The following is a 24,109-nucleotide window of genomic DNA, read 5'->3' as shown; positions in this document are numbered from 1 at the left end:
CTGGACTGAGTATCCTTGCTCTGCGCTGTAGGCAATAGCCTATTGAAAATCTGTTTCCTTACATAATAATTCAGTATCAGCATGAATTCATAAACAGTACACTTAACACAAATGATCAGGCTTCCAGAGTCAAAATGCACACACCTGATCCAAGTATAAACAAGGCAATTGAAGGATGGAAAAACTGGTTTATCTGCTTTTAAATCTAAATTTGATCATCCCCCATGAATTATTGAGGAACTCTCTGACTGGTCAGTGACAACATGTACTGTTCTCTCCTTGCAAGGTTCATTAAAATCCGACTGGTGGTGTAGCAGCTACGTCCTTTAGAGGTAAATCAACACAGAGTCACATGACAGAAACCTGCTGCTGCTGCTAATGCTCTTTACAGGTTGAAACTTTCAGAGGTGGAAGAAGAGCTCAGATACAAGTACCAACACCAGAATCCATTACAAGTTATGCATTTAAAATTTACTTCACGGTTCGTGTCAGAATCGATTATTATCATGTTAAAGGTGCATTGATTGATATTTTGCCACTAGGGGGCAGAAAACCTGTAAATCGATCTGACAGCTCTAACCAATTATCACCTTATAAACTTACTATAGCTTACATGAAAGGAAAAAGTTATTTTTTTACACATCCAGCGGACACAGAGCAGCATCAGCGTTTTTTTTCAAGTTTTCTACTGAAGTATAACACTTTTTTACGTTTAATTTCTCCTCAGCTGAGGGGTTACTTAAGAGTGTTGCACAGAATCTCTTAAAAGGCTTCCTTAGTTAAGGAACAAAGTAATTTACAGCAGTGAACAAGATGCTACAGTGGTAAAATTCTACTGTTTGCATGGGGACAGTTTGTTTGTCGGCATTAGCTTGTGATACCTGTTATCACTTTTAATGTAAGATAGGGAAGATAATGAGAAAACCTTAAATACTTAACTGAACATTTTAATGAAGGAGAAAACCTAATGGTGTTTTGTGCAACCATTTTTATTTTAAAGAAACCTTAACTCAGACTTTAAGGAAAATGTTAACTTAAAGTGTATTGTGCACCTGGCCCCAGGCTGTTTATCCGCTACGTATTTAACAGCTGCCTGCCACCAAAAACCTGGTTGATAATATCTATGAGACTGAACAACACAGAAAAAACTAACAATAACCTAAAAGAAAGTTGTTTATGGTTCATGAAAAGTTGGAAATTTAAAGATACAACGAAATTTTTTTAATTATTGACAGCTTTATTGAGTATACATTATGCTGAGTGCAAAAGGTTAATCTTTACTAGTTAAATGTAGATTACCATACTAACTTTTCCCCAAGAACAACATCTTACGTAACACCCATAAGAGATTTGCATGTGTGAGTGTGTGTGTGTGTGTGTGTGTGTGTGTATCAGGGATGGTTCTGACATAGCATATAGAGCAGTCAGTGACCTGTGCTGTTCATCCTTGAGGGAGGACTGGCCCACCAGTGCAGTGAACACTTGATCCCAGAGGGTCAGCACAGAGCAGCAATGGGAAACTTCAGCAACTGTAATCACATGTACAACTCAGTTCATCAGACATAAACCCACCTAAAGCTCTTATTATCCACTTCAATTTTTATTTCACATTATGAATATGACATTGAAGATAAGCATGGGAAATACTCCTCTATAGGGCTGCTTGTAAGTCAGTGCATAAGTATATTCAATTGTACAACGCGGAGGCTTTGCCCTAATTAAGTAACTGGTGAAATAAGATGACTACAGACAAATTCAATATTACTTCACAACTTTATTTCATTGAATGCATCACATGAATGTAACATGTGCTTTGCAGTGGCCTGATATAGAAAATAATGGCTGTAAATAGGACACCTCATCATGTACTATCACTTACACAGAGAGCTGTATTAAGCCAATTGTCAGTTGACTAGTATGTTGTTGCCTTTTGTGATAGAATAATACAATAATTTCTTCGTGAAATTACAGTTTATGATGCTTGTTTGCTTTGATTTATTAAACAAATGAGTATTTCCTGAGATGAAGGATAGACCTGTTTGCAGCTGTGTGAAGTACATTACATAATATGTCATTTCTATGTAAATGAAGAATTTTTAACAGGGGGGAAGTTTGTGCTTGTTAGACAAAGACCAATATGTTTCAAAAGTCAATTATGACATTTAAGTACAGTTGTAAGTCCTTTTATATCAAAAACAGGAGGGTGCAGAACAGTAACACAAAAACATGAATTGACTCCTGCGTGACAGGCCTGTGTTTCGTCGACCCGTCCACCATCTCCTAACACAGACTCTGTATACGACGTCACCTGACTTCCTGCTGGCACTGTCGACCTATGGGGTCTTTCTTCACATGGGGGGGGGGGGGCAGTCTCTGAAATCCAAATGGATTATGTCATACACCATATGAAGTGAGACTGTCCAGGTCTGACACACACTGTGAGGTGTTTTTTTTTTTTTTTTTTTTTACATATTCCCCCGTGAGCAGCGGGACCTGAAAGTGAGATCAGATAAACTGTATCTCTGTCACGACTCTCAAGAGCCTCATCTTCCCTTCAGCTGATTCTTTTTCTCCTGCACTGGTCACTGCCCTCTGATATGAATCAATGTTGATCAATCAGCTGATCAGTGAAGTGAGAAATCTGCCTCTGTTCTGTCGTGGATGTTCAGGATGTGTGAGGTGAAGCCTTTACATGTGATCATGTGTCATCTGTGTATATATACATGTTGTTCAGAATTTATTTATCATAAACCAATAAGGCATCCTCAGCATCTACTGAAGCGTTGCCTCAGACTTGTTAACAACATATTAGTACCTCTATATGTGAGTTAAACCAAGTGTGTGACATTGTGTTATACTGTAGCACCCCCTTGTGTCTAATAGAAGACCAAGTACACTGAGAGAACTCACACTGTATTTCTTGGAACTGGCTAATGTTCAACCTTATCTTTATGTTCTTGTCATAGATTTTCATAATCATATATACACTGTTATTCCTCTGTTTACTCTACATACATGTGCAGACACAGTCCAAGCCGTAGGTCAGGGGTGGCCAACCAGTCAGAGGTTAAGAGCCACAATTTTTACTGTGTTACTGCAAAGAGCCAGATTTACTGTAAATGTCACACATCCACATGATAATGACAAAAATTGACTCCCACAGAAGTAAGACCACAGGCCAGTCATTTTCAACAATGAACACTGTGTGCACTGTCTCACTGTAATCTGTGGCCTTTTCAGTTGAACATCACGGAACCGGGTCACGAAGCTTTGGTGCAGGTTTTCAACCATTGTTGCATGTCTGGCTGTTTGGTTATTCGGGACAGCGCCGATGACTTGCCCGCTGGCTTTTAGCAGAGTGGGAAAATGCGTTAAATCTCTCTTCTGAATATGCGTCTTGAACAGCTTCAGTTTGTTGGCAAACACAAACACACTTTGCACCAGGTCAGGCAGTATTTTGACTTACCCTGCAGGGTCAGGTTCAGTCAAAAAAATAAACTCTCCCACTCTGTTAAAAACGTCCTGTGTTCATCTTCATATTTTCCTTTTGCTGTGCATTTTTTCCCTGCCATTTTGAGAGCAAACTTGGTAGGCCTACACTACTCAACGGTTCTCCCCGCCAGGTCATTTGTGTCAGATGCACGTACCGCAAAAAGACACAAAATTCGACATGAACATAAGAGCCGCATGAAACCGGGCAAAGAGCCGCATGCGGCTCGGGAGCCGCGGGTTGGCCAGGCCTGCTGTAGGTTTTCTAAAAAGCCATCTTTACTTTACTTTTAGCATTTTGACAGACCAGCAGTCAATTCTGTCCCTGTTGCTCTGTGTCCCAAAATGTTCTTTATTCTTTCTAAAACCTATATTTAACCAGGATAATACAAGTTTTTTGTAAATGTACTTTGTTGCTTTTCATTACAGGTTGAGATATTTCACTGTGGACCAAATCCCCACACACAACCCAAACCTGTGCAGGGTGGTGGTGGGCCCTTTTTTACATTTTCACCTTTTCCTTTTACAAAGTCTGTGCACAAGTTGTGACTGTGTGTTCTGTGCTTGCATTATCAGGAGCAGCCGTGCCATGTTAACAGCACATAGACATATGGATTCTCTTATTCCTTGAATCAAGAACATTTAATTAAACTCTTGGATCCAGTTCCCACAATGCCCTCTTCTTTAATCTGACGTTTTTGTTGACTTCCAGCATATATATATATATATATATATATATATATAAAGAAGTCATAACTGCCCAATTTCACTGAATCAGAGTCCCACAAATAAAAATACACAACACCATATTCTGCTTTTGTTTTTCTCTGGAAAAAAAAAAACTGCAAAAACTGCAATAAAGTTCCCACTGACATTTTAACCTGTGGTTTGGAAGGAATTTCAGGAGCAAACTTCTGCACAAAACTTACATTTTGCTTGTTTTAGTTGGTTAAACTTAACTTAAGCTTTTTTTTTAAAATGCATTTTATTAATTAGCTAACACGAGAAAACATGTCCTGTTTGTGCTATCCTCCAGTTGTTGATGATGAAGACGTTCACATCATACTGTATAATCTGCATTTCTACTACAATACGACCTCCATCATGACTCCTTTTTGTCCTGCTGGAGAATCTGTGCTCACTTCATTCAGATTGGTCTGTATAAGCAGTCATGTCCCAACAATTCTTATGTAAGTGTACCTAATAGTTGTGCAACACAGCAGCTGCACAAGAAACGTCGATATATCCTGGTGATTCCATGGACTGTTTATTTTGTTATGACAAAGGTCAACGAGATGCACTATTAGATTTTCAGCACCATTTGCAAAAAAAAAATTGCATCTCTCCCCCCTTCAGTACAGATGTTGATGGGGGAGGACCAACAACTTAAGAAGTGAATTTGGGTAAAAGTTCAGGAATGTGCTGAAGTGTAATATACCACCTCTACACCACCAACAGACAGTCTAAAGTAATATCCAGAAATGACGACCTTCATGAAGTATTTAAAATACTGATAAGCCAACCTACTCTTTACCTCTTCTGCGTTATCAGTTGATGTCTTCTCAGCTTAAGACCAAAGGTGACAGGGACTTCTCTGTTCAGACCCCCACTCTTTGGAACAGCATCCCTGCTGAGATTATACTGACGAGCTCTGTAGCCTCTTTTAAATCCCTCATAAAGACATTTTTATAGGTTGTTTCCTTGGGGCTTGGGGGACTTGTCTGAATTTACTTCTCTTTTCCTAAATATATTCTTACACTAAGTCATTGTCCTGTTTCTTATTCTATCAGTTAATTTAAACATTTGAGACTGTTTTACTCTTATATCTCTTATATCTCCTTCCCAATGTTGCAAAACCTTTAAACTGTTTTTAAATCTGTTTTTTTTATCAGTTATTTTTATTGTTCGTCTTCAATTTTATCATGAGGTGCTATGTAAATAAAGCTTATCATTATTATTATTTTTGATATGGAATAAAGGGTGATTTATAGTGATGGGATAAGGGTTTCCTGTCACCTTTAAACTCACAGAAATTCACTGAATCAGTGGAAAGTCTGAGCTCAGTGCTTTTACAATCCTCTCTGCTTTACTGTGATATAATCATGTGGTGTGAGTTCACTTTAATGACGACAGTGATTGACCTGATACCTGATAGTTTGATTGAATTGTAAATTTAAATTGTGACTATTGTATTAGTCATGTTTTTTGTTTTTTGGGGGTTTTTTTTTTGCAAAGCTGGTTCCCTGATGTCGATGCCAAGAGTGGATCAAGTGATTTCCAACCCTGTCCATATTGATCCCAAAAAACAGAGTATGACTGCAAATTGTATTATTTCCCACCTGATAGGCTCCATTGTGCAAGTCTGTATAGCAGCTGATTGGCTGGCAGATCAACAGATGCAGCATTCTGGGATAGGACCCTGTGTTTTGAGAGGGGGTGGGGGATCAATGGTTATATTTACCTTAGCTGACATGAGAGGGTAGTGATTTTCTGTGTGTGTGTGTGTGTGTGTGTGTGTGTGTGTGTGTGTGTGTGTGTGTGTGTGTGCACGAGTAAGAGAGAGAGAAGGAGAGAGAGAGAGAGTGGGTGTGCTAACAGTAGCAAGATATAAAAGGTCACCCCATCCCTGTCGGGGTATCCTCCTCCACCCAGCCTGTGTGTGTTCGAGAGAGAGAGAGAGAGAGAGAGAGAGAGAGAGACAGTCCTTTACCATGAAGCATTGTGTGCTGTTGTCGTTGTTGTTGGCGTTGGGGTGCGTGCACGTCCACGGCGCACCGGTGGAGCAGGGCGGCTTGCAGCAGGGGTCATGTGAAGACGCGTCAGCTCTGGGTGCTGCTGGAGAGGCTCTCACCAAGATCAACCAGGACCGGCAGGAGGGCTACATCTTCGGACTGCACCGTCTGTCCAACGTGCACACGGCACAACATGTGAGTCCAGTGAGCACCGCCATGACATTGACCACTAACCAACACATGTAATGCTCTTAAATGCAATATTGTTTCCCCTATGGAGTAGATCAGGGCTGCTTAGTAGAGTTTAGTAGTTTAGATCCAGACCAGAATCACTGCCCTCATCTCCAGTTTGTTCTGTCATTCAAACAAAATGAAGAATGAATGACTGAAGTTAAAAGTTCAGTTTGGTTGTCAGGCTGCTGATTTTTACATTCTGGGGAAGATCCCACATCAGCCAAACCACTTTATATTTATTGCTACAGCATCAGAAACAAGCCCCTGATGGCTGTGTGCGGGTGATGTATGAATGTGTGAGTGAATGGGTGAATGTGGTTTGTATATAGTTGACAAGACTAGAAAAGCGCCATGTAAGTGTAGTACATTTACCATTTACCAATTAAGCTGACAGATAATATATAATATGTATATATATATATATCATAACAACTAAGTATGAAGGCCAAAAGATCCAGGTAGCTTAAAAGGGTGAGTTTCACAGGGATTTGTAACACCATGACAGGAACATAAAACTCTGACTTTGAAGGTTTTTCTAGTGACCAACCACAAACGTTTTGTGAATCTGCAGTGTAAGAGGAGTCAGTAAGTCTGATTACCTCCAGTCCACAGTGAGAGACTCAGATGACAAGAGTGTGTGAGTTATATCTTAGCTGCAAAATTCATTATAAGTTCATTAAGATTGTAATTACTGATCAGACATTTAAGCTATGGATGTTATTAATGTGTCAGATGATTCATGCTGATTGTGTGAAAGATCAGGAGATACTAAGGATTACTGGAAGGGTAACGGTTGTCATGGAAACGTCAGTACTTATGGCTTCATCATTTGAACTATCACACATTTACCTCAGTGGGATATCATTTACTATAGGATTTTACTGACTGTGATTACTGCTCCATTAATGTGTAACGTTTACATTCTCTCTGTGTGTGTGTGTGTCACAGGGAGAGAACGGCGTGGTCTTCTACTTGACTCTGGATGTTGTTGAGACCAACTGCAGCGTTCTCAGCAGGAAGGACTGGAAGTCCTGCGAGATTCGACCTGAACATAACACACCGGTTAGATAATATACGTACACACACTTTTGCATACAAAATATAATATTCTAGTAAAATTAAAAAAAATTAAAAAGAAATCAACATGTCTTTCTGTATGAACATCATAAGCTTTAAACTTTTCTGCTTTTTCATAAAGAGCAGTTCTTTAGTCAGAAGAACAAACCAAAGAATTTTAGTACCATAAGACATGTTGGTCGACTAACAATTTCAAAATCTAAATATAAGTCAAATCTTTTTTTGTTTCAGACAACAAAATTTGTGTGTGCAATTATTGTATTTTTTCTTTACAGGTATATGGACAGTGCAAAGCTGCCATCTACATCAGCAAGGTGAACAGAGTGGTGCGTCTCTACAAATACAGCTGTGTGGTCAGACCAGGTAAAAAACAAAAAAAAACAAATACCAATTATAAAAGCAAATACAAGAAGTTAGTGTGTTTTTTTTTAATTCAGATGAAATGCATTGTCTAAATAAGACATCTAGCAGGAAGAAATCTGCCACTGGAGTCAAAGTTTCACATCTATTTAGCTCAGTTTGACACATGGTTTGAAAATAAGAAAATATAAAGCAGATTTCTCTTATTTTAAATAAATATTGCCTTCCTCCAAATCTTGTGATATGTGGACATTCAAAACAGCTTTTCTCTCTGCTAAGCTCCTAGAGGTAGGATCCAGAAGACCTGTCCCGACTGTCCAGCTCTAATGGCCCTGGACAACCCTGAGGTTCAGAAGACTGTGACTTCCTCACTGGAAAAGTTCAACAGTGAGAGCGGGCTGGCCAAACATTTCGCTCTGCTCAATATCACCCGTGCTTCCGCTGGAGTAAGATATCACATTACATACCGTATCCTCCACTCTGTGTCCCACAAACATTGAAGAACTTGTTACAGGAGTTGGTGAAATGCAACATGTCCACACATTAAATGGCAAAGTATCAAAAAATAGTTTGTTCCTGCAATCATTTTAGATTTATGTCATGTCATGTCATGTTATTGATTCTAATTTAAGTTTAATTTAATTTAAGTTTCCACAATCAAATTATCATCAGATCGTCCACTGGTCAGAAGCTCTCTAACTCACTGCCTGGGCAACTCCTGACCAAATATATTATATTGTTATATTGTTACACCTGTTCCTTTGTTAAAGGTTTCCTGTCTTTCTCTCTGTGTGCTTCCAGATGGCCTTTAGCATGTATTACAATGCAGAGTTCACCATCCAAGAGACCACCTGCGACAAGACCACTGAAAAAGTGACGGCCGATAAGTGCCCCCTCATGGATTGCGAGTTCTCTGTGAGTCAAATTATTTCACATTCTTATCTTGATCAAATGGATCATTTTAAAAGAGACATGGGAATCCACTGCGTAAAACAATCCAATTTAAAGACCATTTTTTAGTACGACTTTCTGCTTTTAAGTGAAGCTCTAGACCAGTATGTTTTGGATTTATATCAAGTATCAGAGAACTACTTTAAAATTAGTTTGCTTAACTATTACATTCTGGTAATTCCACTGGCGTGACCATTCCTCTCTGTCTTCTTTCTTATTGTTTTTTTCTCATTCTCTCCTCAGCACAAGGGCTTCTGTAAGGCATCCAATTACCACACTCCCACTGGTGACAGCGAGTTCAGTGTAGAGTGTGAGATCTATGAGCCTGAGGTAAGACTCGCAGAGCCGACACTGTCACACTGACTTAAAAGGAGATAAAAGGAAAAAGCAAACACAAATTATTTCCATTATAATCAAATCGAATAATCAAATCTCATTCAGAGCTGTAGACAGAGCAGTAGTCTTAACAAAAAAAAGAGGACAACAAAGTAATTGAAGGCAGTTGTGGCCCATGGGTTAGAGAAGAAGACCAGCAGGGTTAAATCTGAATGGGAAAAGGGGTAAAAAAAACCCTTGGCCCTCCTTTGTCAGCACCACTGTGGTGCTCTTGAGCAAGACCCTTAACCCCAACTGCACCAGTTGAGCTGCTCAGTGGCCAGCAGGTCAGAATGTCATTGTACTGTGCAGCTTCCAGGTATGAATGTGTGTAACTCAAGCAGCAGCTGAAAAATGAGGCCAGCACAGAAGTGCTAAAACCTGCAGTTATTCAAATGACCACTAGAGTCTGGCTCCAACAGTGAGTCAGTCCCCGAAGACTCCCATGTTTAAATGTCCAACTTTACAGCAGAAATAAACATGTTTACAGGCTGGTGCTAAAAAACAGTTTTGGTCTCTAGAGCTAAATTCCTCCTTCATGACAACTGTTTATATAACGCACCTGTTGACATTTTATTAAGACTGCATAATTGAGGGTATGCCACTTCGAGTGACAGGTAGGTGAGCCTGGTTGTACGCTTGCTACAAACCAACATTCACTGAAGTCTGGGCTCCACTCACGCCCCACCTCTTTGCCCATTTTTGGATTAGCCGGGAGTTAGGCGGAGTCAGGTACTGCCAAGATGACGACGGTAGAGCAGCTCACTGAGCTTCAAAGCCGCTCTTCTGGGTGACGTCATGGAGACTAGGTCCATCTTTACATACACTTTATGGTGTAACTGTGAATTTGATCATGGAAAAGAGAAGCTTCCTCTCAGTGAAACCTTGAATAATTATAGGTTAAAAAAATTGCTGGGACTTGGGAAAACAGTCACGTCCGATAAGCTAAAGAGTTGATCATTCACAGGTTGTCTTGTTGGTGTCCAGGTTGCGATAACAGTGTTATCATATTCTGTACAAACAATGGCCAAACCCACAAATATGGCACCCCAGACATGACTTGATTTGGACTTTGCCGAAAACCATGGGTGTGGTGGAGGTTACACATGTCTTCAGTCCAATTATCATTCATCACTAATGTCACCTGTCTGTGTTCTCCAGGCTGCTGAGAGAGAGAAGAAACTGCACCTGCTGGGCGGAGAGACCGACCACAGCCACACCGACACACACACACTTAGCGGCGACCATGAACACGCACACGCCACCGACCAGACACACACACACGACCACGTCCACGACCACACCAAGAGCCACTCTCACCACGACAAAACCATGAAGCACGCTGAAGACAGCGACCACCACCACACTCACGACCATGACGCGGGCAGCGCCCAAAGGCACGCCCACGATCACTCCCACGACCACGGTCACGGCCATGATCACGTGCACACTCATCACGCCAAAGCTCACAACCACAGCGGCGACTCACCCAACCACCACCACGACTATAAGCACGCCGACGGCGTGCACACCCACGACCACGACCACGAGATCGCTCTAGACCACGACCACAAGCACGCTCACCTGCACGAGCACGAGCACCACCACCATCACCACGACCACGAGCATGAGAACGGTTCCCACGACCACCCAGAGGGCACAGTGAGGATGCTGCCCGCCATGGACGGGCCCATGACCCTGCCTTCCTTCCCCGATGAACCCGTCAGTGAGGTTGGAGTCGTCCTGCCCCTCAAGCCCGACCCCCAGATCCCAGGAGAGATGGAACCCGTCGTTGTCCCCTTCCCCACCTCAGTCTCAGCCCAGTGCCCCCCTCCAGCAGCAGGAGAGACCCTGGTGGAGAAACTCTTCGCTGAGGACCCCATGTTCCAGCCAGCTGCATAAGGAGGCCCGTGGAGTAGAAACTGAATAGAAACTCATCCATAGACACAGATTGTAGTGTAGTAGAGTCAAGAAAACCCTGTTTCACACGTGACACATCCATAGACAGTGTCACACACCTACACTGCTTCCCAGAGTCGTTCTTGGGCAAAATGGTGATTTATTCAAGCACATAACATGTAACCTGACCATGTCATAGGGGCTGAGTACATTAAAAACAACATCAACCTGTTTTTTTCCTCATTTTCCCTGTATAATAACAAAACGATTCACACAGAGGAACCACCTTCCAACCTTCACATCGTCACTGTCACTGTACAATTAAGACAGAAAACCTTTTCTGTGTTTGTATATTATCTGGGCTTGGCTGAACAACATAATAAATGATACCACAAATACTCATCCCTTTGTTATCTGTGTTGATCAAGACCAAGGTGATCCATTTTGTGTGGATTGAGTGTACTTTTCTTCAACCTCCACAACCGGCTCCCTGTATTTCCTTTAACTGATCTCGCTATCGTTAATGTTATCAAACAAAACGCCATGAAAACAATCTTCAGATGGATTTTCTAGCCAATACATCATTATTACAGAAGTGGCTGTTAGCTAACTGAAGTACAGCAAAATAAAATGAAATAAAAATATCTGTTTTAACAGGCTGTTTGCTTCCCATCCCAACAGCTAACACTGCATCTTTTCTTCTTCTAATTCTATTTAAACAGATGCAGAGCATTGAATACTGTCTGCTTTGTCATCAGGTCTGAACTTTCGTTAGCCTCTTATTATTTTAGTGGTATAAATAGTTTTAATCTGCGTCTTTAACCGCATCAGCATCAGGATTCCCATAGTATAAGGCAACTGTGCTGATTTAAATTTCTAAAATATTAGGGCAGCGCCTGTATTTAAAACTGTGAAACTCTGTTCATTCCAAAGGGTCCAAGGATTCAGCTCGGGTTCAGCTTTGGTAATAGCAAGTTGTGTTTACAGTGCTGACCTTTGAGAGGATAAACAGCCCAAAATATAGAGGAGCTAGTTCTTTTGAACCATAGCAGCTCACCGCTAACCCTGAGCGTGGTCACTGCCACCAAGCTTTTTTTAACCCCACACTTAATTCACAGTGCCGCATTACGCTCATGACCACTGAGCTATTACCATAAATCTTGTTGCTGTAGCAACTGCAAAGGGGTGAAATTCCAATACATTTCATAGACTAGTATGAAGACAGTTTCAACTCCATTTGGTTGCAATAGTGTAATATGTTACAAACATGGCTGTTCAAACCAATCCTGGAATATCGTGGCAATTTTTTTTTTTAAATTACCCTATGTGATATATTTACCAAAAAAACTGAATATGCTGTATATCATGAGATCCTGCTAATTAGACAAATAGAACCTTCGAGGAAGAAATAATGGTTAACTTTTTGTTCCTGTCACACTGCAAACAAGAACTCACCCACTCTTCTAATATTAGCTTTATACACTCAGCAAAAAGCTCTTATCTCTGTTCTGTTGCCACAACCCACACACAACTGCAAACGGGGTTAGTTGCAAAAAAAAACAAACAAAAAAAACATACTTTCACAATAATGACACAGGTTGTAATTTCCAGTTAAGAACTGTATGTCAGCCAGAAAAAAAAACTCTAAGTATAATGTACAATAATGCAGCTTATGTAAGGTGAGATCACAGGAGTATGCTTATTAAATTTTTTTTTGCATAAAGAAAATGCAGTGACCAATTGCATTAATTGGACAACAATATAAAACTTCTGTTATACATCCAAGATTGGACAAAAGTTTTCCTGTGAGTGAGCACAAGAGCTCCATTCGACGCAACAAAGTGAAATATCCTGTCGGCCACCATTTCAATGAATTTCTGCTCCTTATCTCCTCTCTATGATTGCAGGGCAGTGAACACATTGGAGATACAGAGAGAAAGATGTGTCAAAGGGAGCTCTACTGGATTTACACTTAAGATACACTTAAGCCTAAAGGCCTTAACAAGGATTATGATACGAGTGTTATGTTTTCTGTTCTATTCCTGTTGTTTGAGATGTTTGATTGTTCTCTTATACATTTGGGGATCACTGATTTATGAGGGTTCAAGCTTGATTCTTCCCTTCTATATTCACATCACTCCTCCAACCCTTTTTTTGTATTAACAATGCCCATCATTTAGGACTCAAAAAAAAAGACATAAACCAGTGGTGTAATCATTAAGGGGTTTTCAAAGTCTGGGGACCACCACCCCCCTCTGACAAAACTGAGATAACTATTCCCATGTTGTGAGGAAATAATACAACTTCCAGCTTTGAAAATGTTTTATTAAACAATCAATGTAATCTAATTATTTAGAAGGATTAATGTTGGTATAACTTGTTACTTCTAGGTAACACTTTCTTGTCTTCTGTGAAAGATGCAGCCCTGTGTCCAGCCACTCAGAGATTGAAGTGGTCCATGCCCATATTGTGCTTTTTTGGCCCGGGGCAAGAGCTGGCTGTTGGGGCAGATCTGGGAGATTCAGGTTGCTCCACCACAGTCCCCAGGGAACCCCGCGGCTTGGAGACAGTGGGGTCTGAGCCGGGTGTGACTGAGTGCTCGTGCTCATGGGGGTGCAGGTGCGTGTGTTTGTGGTGCTGATGCCCAGTGTGCTCGCTGTCTGCCTTTGCGTGGGCCTGCTCCTCCGCAACAGCAGCCTACAGAGAGAAAGAGAAACGAGAATCTGGTTATCTACTTCAGCTTCTACTGGGAAGTCAGAGATGTGTTAAATAGATTAATAGAATAACTTTAACTAAAATCTGGAGGATCAGATATGTTAAGTCCTATTGTGTGGGGCATCTCTGAAGTCGAAGCAGGTACCTGAGGTTCGTAGATGTCACACTTCACGCTTGCATAATTCCCTTTCCGTAATGAGCCATCTTTGAGTCTGGCTATGTACTCATCCTCAGGCTCCATGTGTGAGCCCACACAGAAGCCTCTATGCTGCGGGAACAAATCAAGTACAGTTGAGCATGGATTTACAACTTGTTGGCATCTTGTACAGGTTTCTGGCACAACTTCGCTGACTTCCAAGGTGCATGGGGAAAGGAAAAAGTCTACAGAGGTGAAAACTCCAACAACACTTGCAGTTAACAGAAGAACTTTATCATAAGACCGGAAACGTTTCAGCTTGTAGCCTTCATCTGGGTCATCATAAAACACATTACAAGCAACATTTAAATTGGGTTAGTATGACACAATTTTAAAACAAACAATCAAATGCAAACACATACATATCACCCAATGGGACTTCTACAAAGATAGTCATGTGCCTTTCAGCCAATTGTTGTCTCAGGCTGGTAGAAAGGTAATGACCAATAGAGGACATGGGTGACACCATATTTAGTTAACAGCCTGGGAAAGTCGTGGCACTTAAGTTTGTAAAAAAGCCTTGGTCCAAAATTTGATTTGGCATATAGGCCCACTCCAAAAACACTTACATTTAAGAAACTTTATAAAGTGCTATACATATATATAAAAATAAAGGCAACAAGATGCAACATAAAAAGTACACCCTTCAAAGGTCATCATAAAAATACATAAATACATCCAAACCTCTGCAAATCCAAAATATTGAGCTATATTTAAAAAAGTGCCTTGAGATAATCTCTGTAGTGATTTGGCGCTATATAAATAAAAAGTGTAATGTATTAAAATACTCTCAATACACCTGTGTGCATGTTACTCACAGCAAACTGACAGTCCATAGGTGGGCAGCTGCTCAGCTCACGGGCATCTGTTTCCTTTGAACACACTGTCTCCACAATGGTGAAATCCACAAAGTAGGACGGACCAATTACCCACTGACACAAAGTACACAAAGACATAAGGTATAGACAAGTATGGCCTACTTAAATTATGAAGTATAAAAATGGTAAATGGTTGGAAGGTTTTAGGTGTAATTCAGTCAAGATTTGTAAACTTGTACTTCCTCACTAAGATAATTATGACCAAATTTAACCAATCTGATAAATATGCTACACATTTAGCATTTTTTTTAACCTGTGAACTGGCTTTTGTGATGTTCTCCAGAGTAAAGTAGTTGGCCAGACGGCTCTCCTCATTGAACTTCTGCAGAGAGAGATTCGCTGTCTCCTTGACAGCGGGATCGTTCAAATCATCAACTGTGGGACAGTCCGGGCAAAGGCCCACCACTACCCCTGAAGGAACTAAACACAAGGATCAACAGGGTGGAGGTCAATGAGATGAAGCTGAGGCCAAAGTGGATGTTGAAGATTGAACCGACCACAGTGACGGGTACTTTATCCAGGTGTGCTCTCCTTCACCTAGCCAAATTCTTTACTTGCGTCATGGAGGTATTTGTGGGACAGAACACATTTAGAGAAAGAAGAAACAACTCCATGTATCTACCTCTATGAAGTACACAGGAGTAGTTTTGAAGTTTGACTTGAGTGTCAAGGTAGGCAGATACCTCGCACTCTCCGTACACCTGAAGGACACAAACACACACACAGTCTTTGGGTTTGTTTTGTTTTTTTACCTGTAAAATGATCTGATACAAGAAACATTGGCATTGAACAAAATGTATTTTTGCATGGTATTCAAAAAGCAGATTATGTTGTAGTTTGGCTTTGGGATCAGCTGAAGTCTATTGTGGCCCACAAAAAAACATTCAGAAGAGAGACCACCATGTGGAGCTTACTGGAGTATCACCAATATCTCTGATTGCACACTGTTTCCATGGTTTCCTGCTGGTGATGTGGCATATGGTCTCCATGACATCAATGGTCAGTTTGTAGAGCGACCTGTCTTTCTCCTGGAGGAGCACAGACACACACACACACACACACACACACACACACACACACACACACACACATATGTTAATGCTTCTACTCACATTTACATTTACTTTTTATCTATGCTCTGCAAACATGCTGCGGTTGCATCCACTGTTTTCTCTCTTTCTGCAAATATTGTTGCTTGTTTCAGGATGCAAGATGGCGCAGGACCCTTTTCATGTTTTAGTGCATGCATGTGTGTCCGCCCTCACCTTTTCAGGGGTGTGAGAGACGTCATACAGTCCATTGAGGGACAGGATGTATCCATATGTCCGGTCCTGGTTGATCTGCTCCAGGGCCTCTTCTGCCACTCTCAATGCCTCAGTGCTGTTGCAGCCCGGAGGGTCCGGCCTGGCTCTTCCCTGCTGCTGCAGCAAAGCCAGACATAGGACCAGCAGGTACACACTCATCCCCTAACACACAAACACACGAATATACACACACACACACACACACTCTGAGCCCAATAAGAACCTTAATTTCTCCCAGTTGATTTGCTAAAGCCTATCCTGATAGATAATTGAACATTTAGACTAACACATGCCCTGGCCTGTAAATCTCCCTTTGTAAAACCTGTAATCCTGGTTTTTCCAGACAAGGTTTGTACACATGTGAGGCTCATGGTGGACTTTCCCCAAACAAACAACTGCTATCTGCTGCTCTGCAGGGTGAAATGGCTTTCTCAAAATGAATCAAGGGGTCATAGTGCACTGTGGAACAGGGGATATTAACTTAACTTAACTCTCCCTTTGTATGATAACTTTTAGAAGACTGGCATCGGTTTTGGTGCCAGCGTGACACAGGAGAAGTTGTTAATGCAGGCCAGGGTGGCACACAGTGATAGTGTGAAAAGCAGTGAAGTGTAGCGCTGTGGGTGACAAGCGGGTTACAGTTTTCTTTTTACTGTCTTCTATAATCTCCACCAACACGGCAGGACAATCCACTCAGCTTTATTCTGCCCTGATAGCAGGACATTTGATGAAGTACATGAAGTAATATTAACTAATAATAGCCTAATAAACTCAAATAATGATGCATTACTTAATACACAACAGAAATTAATATGGTAAACGTATTATCAAAATAATCCAAATGTGTATAATAATTGAGGTTACACTTAGCTTTAAAAATCATATAATATAATAGGCTAATATCAGTTATCATCCTAAATTGCAAAAAGAAGTAAGAATAAAATAAATAAATAAAAAAACTCACCCACAATGTTCTCTCCTCAGAAAATAAACAGAAAACTTAGTCAGTGACAAATGTTTCAGTTTTTTTGTCGGTCCACGCTGCTTTGCGAAACTGGCAGTCCAGCGGACAGCTCGCCGTGATCGTATAGAGGTTAGTACTCTGCGTTGTGGCCGCAGCAACCCCGGTTCGAATCCGGGTCACGGCAGAATTTTGAGGGTCACCGTGGCAACTGTGCATTGCCAGACAGAAACTGTCGCAAACACAAAGTAATAGAATGATCTCACAAATATACAAAATACTAATCACTGATGCTGCATCCACACAGATACTGTTAGCGGTGCACTTCTGGCTTTATGTCCAACTTCGTACTTTTGCTCCAATAGGGAAAATATAACCCAGGGTTAGAGTCGGCTGATTTCTAGACATACAATCTACATGGGTGTAATTTAACATTTTGTGGACCTCGTCTTTAACTTGGTTTACAAGTTTTAGATGGGGAATATGACATGGCCTCAAAAAAGAAAAAGAAATCAGTCATAAGATTTTTTATTTTGTTTTGCTTTTCTCTGTAGGGAGAGTAGGGGGGGGGGGGTAAAGAAAGGATTACAGAGTCACTTAACCAATTTATTATTCCAAACGATAAAATACAACAATGAGGCAAGCAGTGGGAATATGCTAACCAAAGTATTTTATCTAATAGCAATAGTAATCTAATAGTGTACCATGTATTAAAGAAGACTGGACAGGAAGGAGAAGAGAGGAAAAAATGAAGGGGGTAAAAAGGGTAAAGCGAGTGAAGAATTAAGAGAAAAGGTAAAGAGAAGGAAGAGAAGAACCCTAACTCACGAAGTGACCCAATTTTATAAGACAACCTTCACCCAAGTTTATTACAATACAACAGTTACCATGGTGTCCCCGATTAGATATTTTAATGATATAATGACTAGAAATGTTCTTGGTTTTCCATTCAGAAATCTGGTCACCAATGATAATCTTTTGATATTTTAAGATCTACACAGATACATCAGCAGAACCCCAAACCCATTTTAAACCCTCAAACAGATGCCACCCAACATCCAAGCAACACTGATGCAACCAAGCAATCAGAATAACAAACACAAGGAATTGCTGTGATTTGTGCCGACAGTTTCATTAGTCTGTTAAGGCCGAAACACACAATGTGCTTGGTGGACTTTGAGAGGGTGTGAAACAGCTCAGGAGAATAACAATCTTATTGGACCTCAGTGTCATGCTGAATACAATTTCATTCACTCATTTATTTAAGAGCCCTCTGGCCACGAACTGAGTCGTTTTCCCACAACACAGAGTGATCCAAGGAAAAGAAGAGAAATGTGATCGATTACAGGCAGTGCAACAGAGCTGAAGCCATTTCCAGCTGATTCTGATGAGCAAGCAAATATTGTTTTTTTTAAAAATGCTAAAATTATATCATGCAAGTTACTAAAGAGACAAGTCTGAATGTGAAATATATATATAACATCAGTTCTACTTAAATGATGTTTTCTGTGTTATAAAATAATGTATAATAGGCAGTATTTACATTGTAAAAATAATAAAACACACGTTCAATAAAGAGGATAAATTTTAAAACTATAAAATGTACTAAAATGACATTTGCAGTTTTCTGTCATCATTACATGCTGTTCAAGGAAACTGTACAGACGCTCATTAAGAAGCATTCTGAACTTCATCATGTGTCCACATGGTGTCACCCTTACTTTTGCTTTCACTTCACTGAATCAGCAACTAAGGCTCACTCAGATGTAAAGTGTGTTCAATGAGATGAAGTTTGAGTTTTTATCTTCTAATATTCTTATTACAAAAATACACTTGGAGCTGCCAGAAATATCAAACAGAATTTTTCATTGACAAAATTAATAACTCTGATTATGTTATGAAAAGCATAAACATGAAGTTTGCTTTGTGTTACATTTTCAAAAATTTGTTCAGTTCCTGATATATTTTCTACACAGTCAGTAGTTTAATTCAGTGCTATTGAACTTGCCGTCAAGGTGTCTCTGGACTAAAATTGAGGGTCATCAGACACTTATGTTACAGAAAATAGTGTCATTTTATATTTAACTACATTTTTTATCTTCTCTTGAGAAATACTGGAAACATTCGCCGCTTCAGGAAATGTGGAAATTGTTTAAATGAACCCACAAATCCATGGTCATCATAAGTCAAAAAAGCTGGAGACCACTGGCCGTTTTTATTGTTCTGAACTGTTGAAAAAGCCAAACCAGTATTTTTTCCTTTTGCCAATGCAGGTTGTGACGTTCATGTCCCCCTCTGGATGAACTGTAAAAACTCTGATGACCCCCTGATTTTCCATCAAGCATTTTGGTTTACACCCACCTACCTGCAACTAATGACATTCAGATCAGCCTCAGCTGCTCTTGGTCTATCTTGGTGCTAATTAGCAAATGTTAGATTGCCAAGAGAGCATTACACTGAACAAGTCTCCTTTCAACTGTACCCTCAGATTTCCATTTGGTGCCTCAACAATCACGCTAAAGACAAACAAACACACAAACACAACACAAACACAACACAGTCATTCAGCTGCAATCCAGGCACATTACTTAATTAACACTAGGTTGTATAACCCTTTTATGTACATACATATCAGTATTCAGGTTGGAGGACTTGTTGTTTTTCCCACTTGTCTGTCCTCTTCTCTGCAGCTCTCCTATAAGAACTCGATCTAGTCCTTGTGTTGTGTGTCCCACATTCTTTAAAAATCACCATTACTAATTCAGTTTTAAGAAGCCCTCAAGATGTGTAAGACCTTGTGTGTGTATGTATGCACAGGCAGTCTTGTACACACACACACACACACACACACACACACACTCACTCACACACACACACACACACACACACAAGCTCACACACACACACACACACACACACACAGTCGTTAGTGTGTGTTTGCTGTTGCTTGTGACTGAGATAGATGCCACGGGGGGGGTGGGGGGTACCCAAGGTTCAGGGCTCCTGCTGATGCACTGACCTCAAACTGAATGGAGTAAGCACCAAAAGGAAATCTTAGCTCTGTTTCAAAGTGAAACATGAAATGGGTGTGTTTGGATGAATCCACTCAAACAATGACAATTTTAGTGCATCGTCTAACCTTAAGGAAGTGCTCATTTAAACCCGACCAAACCATGACCGCTCCACAACATTAACTGCATGTTTGCTACGGTTACCATGACAATGAAGGACCAGTACGCCTGCTGCTGTTGTACTCCTATGGGTGGTATGCATAGTTCGTATGTATACAAGGGTAGGGTTAAGTGGGTTGGAGGACTTGCAGTATTGCACCCATTTTTTTGCTATGGCAATGAAACCCTTGTATGTCCTTCCGGCTTTTAAATAAAAGCATACCTTTTTTTGTGCACTGTTCACCAAAACCTACTTCATGCAGGAAGCATATGCTTTAAAATCCAAAACCCTAATCAAAAGATCACATGTATTTGAAGACCAGGCTGGGATTAAGTTGCTCTCTATCCCTTTTAAGACCCTTAAGAGCACTTGGGGTCCCGGAGAGGGGAACTGGTTGTATTCAGCAATAATTCCTAATGCAAGAGACAGCAGCTGGTCTTGTTTGCCATCTAGCTTCTTTGCTGTCATGAGGGCAAGACAAATAGTGCAATACAGCAGTTATATGGAGATATCCTTGAAAATACTCTCCATAGAATAAAATGTAACAATAATATAAGTGCTTGAAAATTTAAGGATTCATCATTTGAAGCTTGGAAACCATCTCTTATTGTTTTCTAGTCATTTTGTCTGTCTTCAGTTGCTAAATGGGGAATTAATTTTGATGAATGATCATGTTTATGTTTTAATTTGACTGTATGCAAAGCAAAAATCAAGAGGGCTGAATGGTACATGATGAAATCTGGTAGCCAGATGCCAATTTTGAACCCACGGAGAGTGAATCATACACAGCATCATCCTGCTATAAGCCCTCAGGTCACCATTAGCAGCAGTGCTTTATATATTTCCAAAGAGGTGGTGAGAATGTGAATTACTGCTGCCCCACTTCCCCCCTTCCCTCCCCGCCTGGGACCACCTTGAGGGGAGCGCTGCATCTTTACTCCCAGGGTGACGCAGATGGCCTGTGCATTATACAACATGACAACTGCATTAAACATGAGCACAGGTCCACTGTGTCTCCTGACCACATATCAGTGTGGTCTGTGGAGGGTCTCTCATACAGGAGATGCTTTTATTCCAGATGCTAGATGCTCACGCTTTGTTTAAATTGTGTGAATGTATTTAGGTCGGCATATCTTTAATATTTAAGATGAAAACACTCAGTATCTCAAAGTGTAGCTCTGACCACTGCTGCTGCAATTCTGAATCAGTGTTTTGTTTATTATTGGACCCACAGACACTTGAAGACAGATCTTTTTTATTACGCAATGTGATTGATGTATGAGAATACTTCTTTTAACCAATATGGCCTCAGGTGATTCTTGCTATTTTGCAGTAATGAATAGTCCTTGATCTAAGCTGCTTAAGCTTTTCATATTAAAATTAAGGTTAAAAAGAAATGCCTTTAATCCTTAAAAACCAAATGATTAAATTCAGTGGGTTAATTTTATACATAGTATATGCCTGAGAAAGAGAGAAAAAAACTGCAACAAATAGGTCACATCATTTCATACATTTTCATCTTTTATGATATCTCTATAGGAGTTACTCGCATTCCAGGTAGTTACTAGCAGATATGGCCACTAGTTGGTAGCCTTGCTCTTTTTATTTTATTCAGAAGCAGAGATTTGTGATTAATATACATTCACCCCACCTGAAAAGCCATAATAACATTTCTTTCTCTCGTTAACTTCCTTGTGTGCAAATAACAACCACATGTTCTCACCAGCGATGAATAAAACACACATTTTCTAACATAGTATTTTTTTTCAGGCAAAAAGAGGCCATTCCTTTTGCACTAAACAACAGGTAATTTCAGGTGATTTAATTTTCCAGTGTGCATATTGAAACATTGCAAGTTAATGTAGCACTCTTAATAACAAAACCAAAGTTGACAGAATAGTAATTTGAATCTACAGTAACCTACACCACTCCTTAGTTTGCATGAGTGACATTCAGGTTATTCTTATATTGTGTGTGTGTGTGTGTGTGTGTGTGTGTGTGTGTGTGTGTGTGTGTGTGTGTGTGTGTGGGAGGGAGGGGGAGAGATGGGGGCAGGTACCAGACTTTTCAGCCCCTCCTCCACAGGGCCACGGTGAGCTTCTGTTCCAATGGAAACAGGTGGGATCCCTGGACTCCTCCAATCACACCCTCCTTCTATGCAGAGGGCGGCGGGGCGGGAGGGAGGACTCCAGGACAGGAGGCAGGACCCAACCAACTTCCACACTCACCACAGGAAAAGTCGGGAAAATACAACTGCCCCCCCTCCAAGCATGTCGCTGTTTCTGTTGGTCTGCATGTGTTTTTAAAGCTATTACGGTAAACATTAACGGGGCAGCCGTTTCGCCGGAGCGCTGGTGGAGTAGTTGCCGCCACTTGGACGCTGTTGAGGGCGCTGTAGTGGGCTAAGCCTTGCGGTGCTGGGACGGTTCGCTGCGATGGAGAACATGTACTGACCGGATTTGGAATTGTTTTCTCTTGGATTACTCCCTGTTAAACCGACCCGGTTTGTTTCCCCCCGTTGACATTCTCTCGGTTCCTCTGCTTGTGTGGAAGTAGTGAATACTTTGAAATATGCCTGGAAAAACCAAGTATAACCTCGTTGATGATGGACATGATCTGAGGATCCCGTTGCACAACGAGGAAGCGTTCCAACATGGGATCAACTTCGAGGCAAAGGTGAGTTTACAAGCAACTTTTAAGTGTGGACCGCGAGACGTTAACGGAATTCAAATCGAATTCCTTAACGTCTGTTCTTGAAAACGAATTAGTTAACGTATAATTTAAATGTAACGTATATTTTGTAAGCCAGCCTGTGTCAGACCTTCAACGTTAATACTCTACTATTGTGTAAAGATATCGTATTCAAAACTGGTATGAGAAATAACCGAAATAACGAGTTTTTTTGAGACCGAACTCTAATGACATTTGGCTAGCAAGTAAAGTAAGTTAATAGGTAGTTGAGAGATTGAAATTGTGCCCTAGTTAATAATTTACCATAAGTGGACAATTAAACTGTTTCAGTGAATACAAATTGAGTGAAAGCCAACTAACATTATTCAATTAATGCGTTGTGCTTTCCGTGTTTTTTTATTTCACCTTCCTGACAACAGTACATCGGCAGCCTGGATGTGACGCGGCCGAGCAGCCGAGTGGAGATCGTGGCTGCGATGAGAAGAATACGAGTGAGTGAAAGCTTGACAAAAGTCCCTTGCGATTTTACACATCTTCGTTTATCAGCCAATTAGTAAATCTGGTAGAGTACGGTCTGCAGTGGTTTTGGATTAACTATATGTCACTGTTTTATTCGGGCATATATATGATTGACTGAACAGCAACTTATATGAGGAAAGAGTAAACTTTTTGAGTTGGTTGATTGTCCACCCTGGTTAAGTTAATTGTGATGGGAGACTGTGGGAGTGAATATGTGGATTGAAACACTGCTGAAGTGCTTGTGGTTTGAGTTTTATTTCTAATTCAGAATTTAAGGAAATACCATAATTATAAAAGTGAACTTTTGCTTTGGGAAATATTCTCTGATAGAGACATTTGATCAGTTGAATTGTGAAATATATAAAGTGGGGTCCAAAAAGATTGTATTGAAGGCATGAATTGGTGATTTGACTAATGGCTGGACTTCTTGGTGACCTTTCCTACAGAAGCCTTAGAGAATGGCATGACTAATCACCAAAATGTGTCATAAACTTGTGTGAAACCTACGATTGGACACACAAACTACAGTGTTATCACTCAGACATTTGTGTGAGCGG

At 40.6% G+C, this 24,109-nt stretch overlaps 3 protein-coding genes and 1 non-coding gene across 7 annotated transcripts in view; 3 read left to right on the top strand and 1 right to left on the bottom strand.

The window, feature by feature from the left end:
• Positions 1-6,116: 6,116 nt before the first annotated feature.
• On the top strand, positions 6,117-11,519 carry fetub (fetuin B). The gene is made up of 7 exons (XM_023428694.2): positions 6,117-6,416; positions 7,404-7,517; positions 7,808-7,895; positions 8,172-8,338; positions 8,694-8,807; positions 9,087-9,173; positions 10,380-11,519. The coding sequence occupies exons 1-7, from the start codon at positions 6,201-6,203 to the stop codon at positions 11,118-11,120; spliced, it is 1,527 nt and encodes a 508-aa protein (XP_023284462.1). The 5' UTR covers positions 6,117-6,200; the 3' UTR covers positions 11,121-11,519.
• Positions 11,520-13,421: 1,902 nt separating this feature from the next.
• LOC111671630 (fetuin-B) lies at positions 13,422-17,335 on the bottom strand. The gene is made up of 8 exons (XM_023428762.2): positions 17,175-17,335; positions 16,172-16,372; positions 15,821-15,934; positions 15,529-15,607; positions 15,160-15,326; positions 14,847-14,960; positions 13,978-14,100; positions 13,422-13,814 (listed from the first exon to the last, which is right to left on the bottom strand). The coding sequence occupies exons 2-8, from the start codon at positions 16,367-16,369 to the stop codon at positions 13,557-13,559; spliced, it is 1,053 nt and encodes a 350-aa protein (XP_023284530.1). The 5' UTR covers positions 16,370-16,372; positions 17,175-17,335; the 3' UTR covers positions 13,422-13,556.
• Positions 17,287-17,358, top strand: trnah-gug (transfer RNA histidin (anticodon GUG)). The gene has a single exon. It is a non-coding gene; the product is annotated as a tRNA-His (tRNA).
• A 5,196-nt stretch (positions 17,359-22,554) lies between these two features.
• The window catches only part of LOC111671722 (carboxyl-terminal PDZ ligand of neuronal nitric oxide synthase protein-like), a 187,875-nt gene continuing 186,320 nt past the window's right edge, over positions 22,555-24,109 (top strand). For 2 of the 4 annotated variants that reach the window (XM_087180045.1, XM_087180044.1), the window contains exons 1-2: positions 22,555-23,018; positions 23,453-23,524. In XM_087180045.1, the coding sequence (XP_087036171.1) occupies positions 22,914-23,018; positions 23,453-23,524 (177 nt within the window). In that variant the 5' untranslated portion in view covers positions 22,555-22,913. The remainder of the gene's footprint in view (positions 23,019-23,452; positions 23,525-24,109) is intronic. The other 2 variants (XM_023428886.2, XM_023428885.2) reach the window with 1 other exon arrangement.

The sequence above is a fragment of the Seriola lalandi genome, unplaced genomic scaffold (genome assembly GCF_002814215.2).
Source record: "Seriola lalandi dorsalis isolate HSWRI2012SDOR001 ecotype SW California unplaced genomic scaffold, Sedor1 jcf7180002054885, whole genome shotgun sequence".
Taxonomy (NCBI): Eukaryota; Metazoa; Chordata; class Actinopteri; order Carangiformes; family Carangidae; genus Seriola; species Seriola lalandi.
Note: the sequence above shows the minus strand (reverse complement) of the source record. Positions and strands in the feature narration are given on the sequence as shown.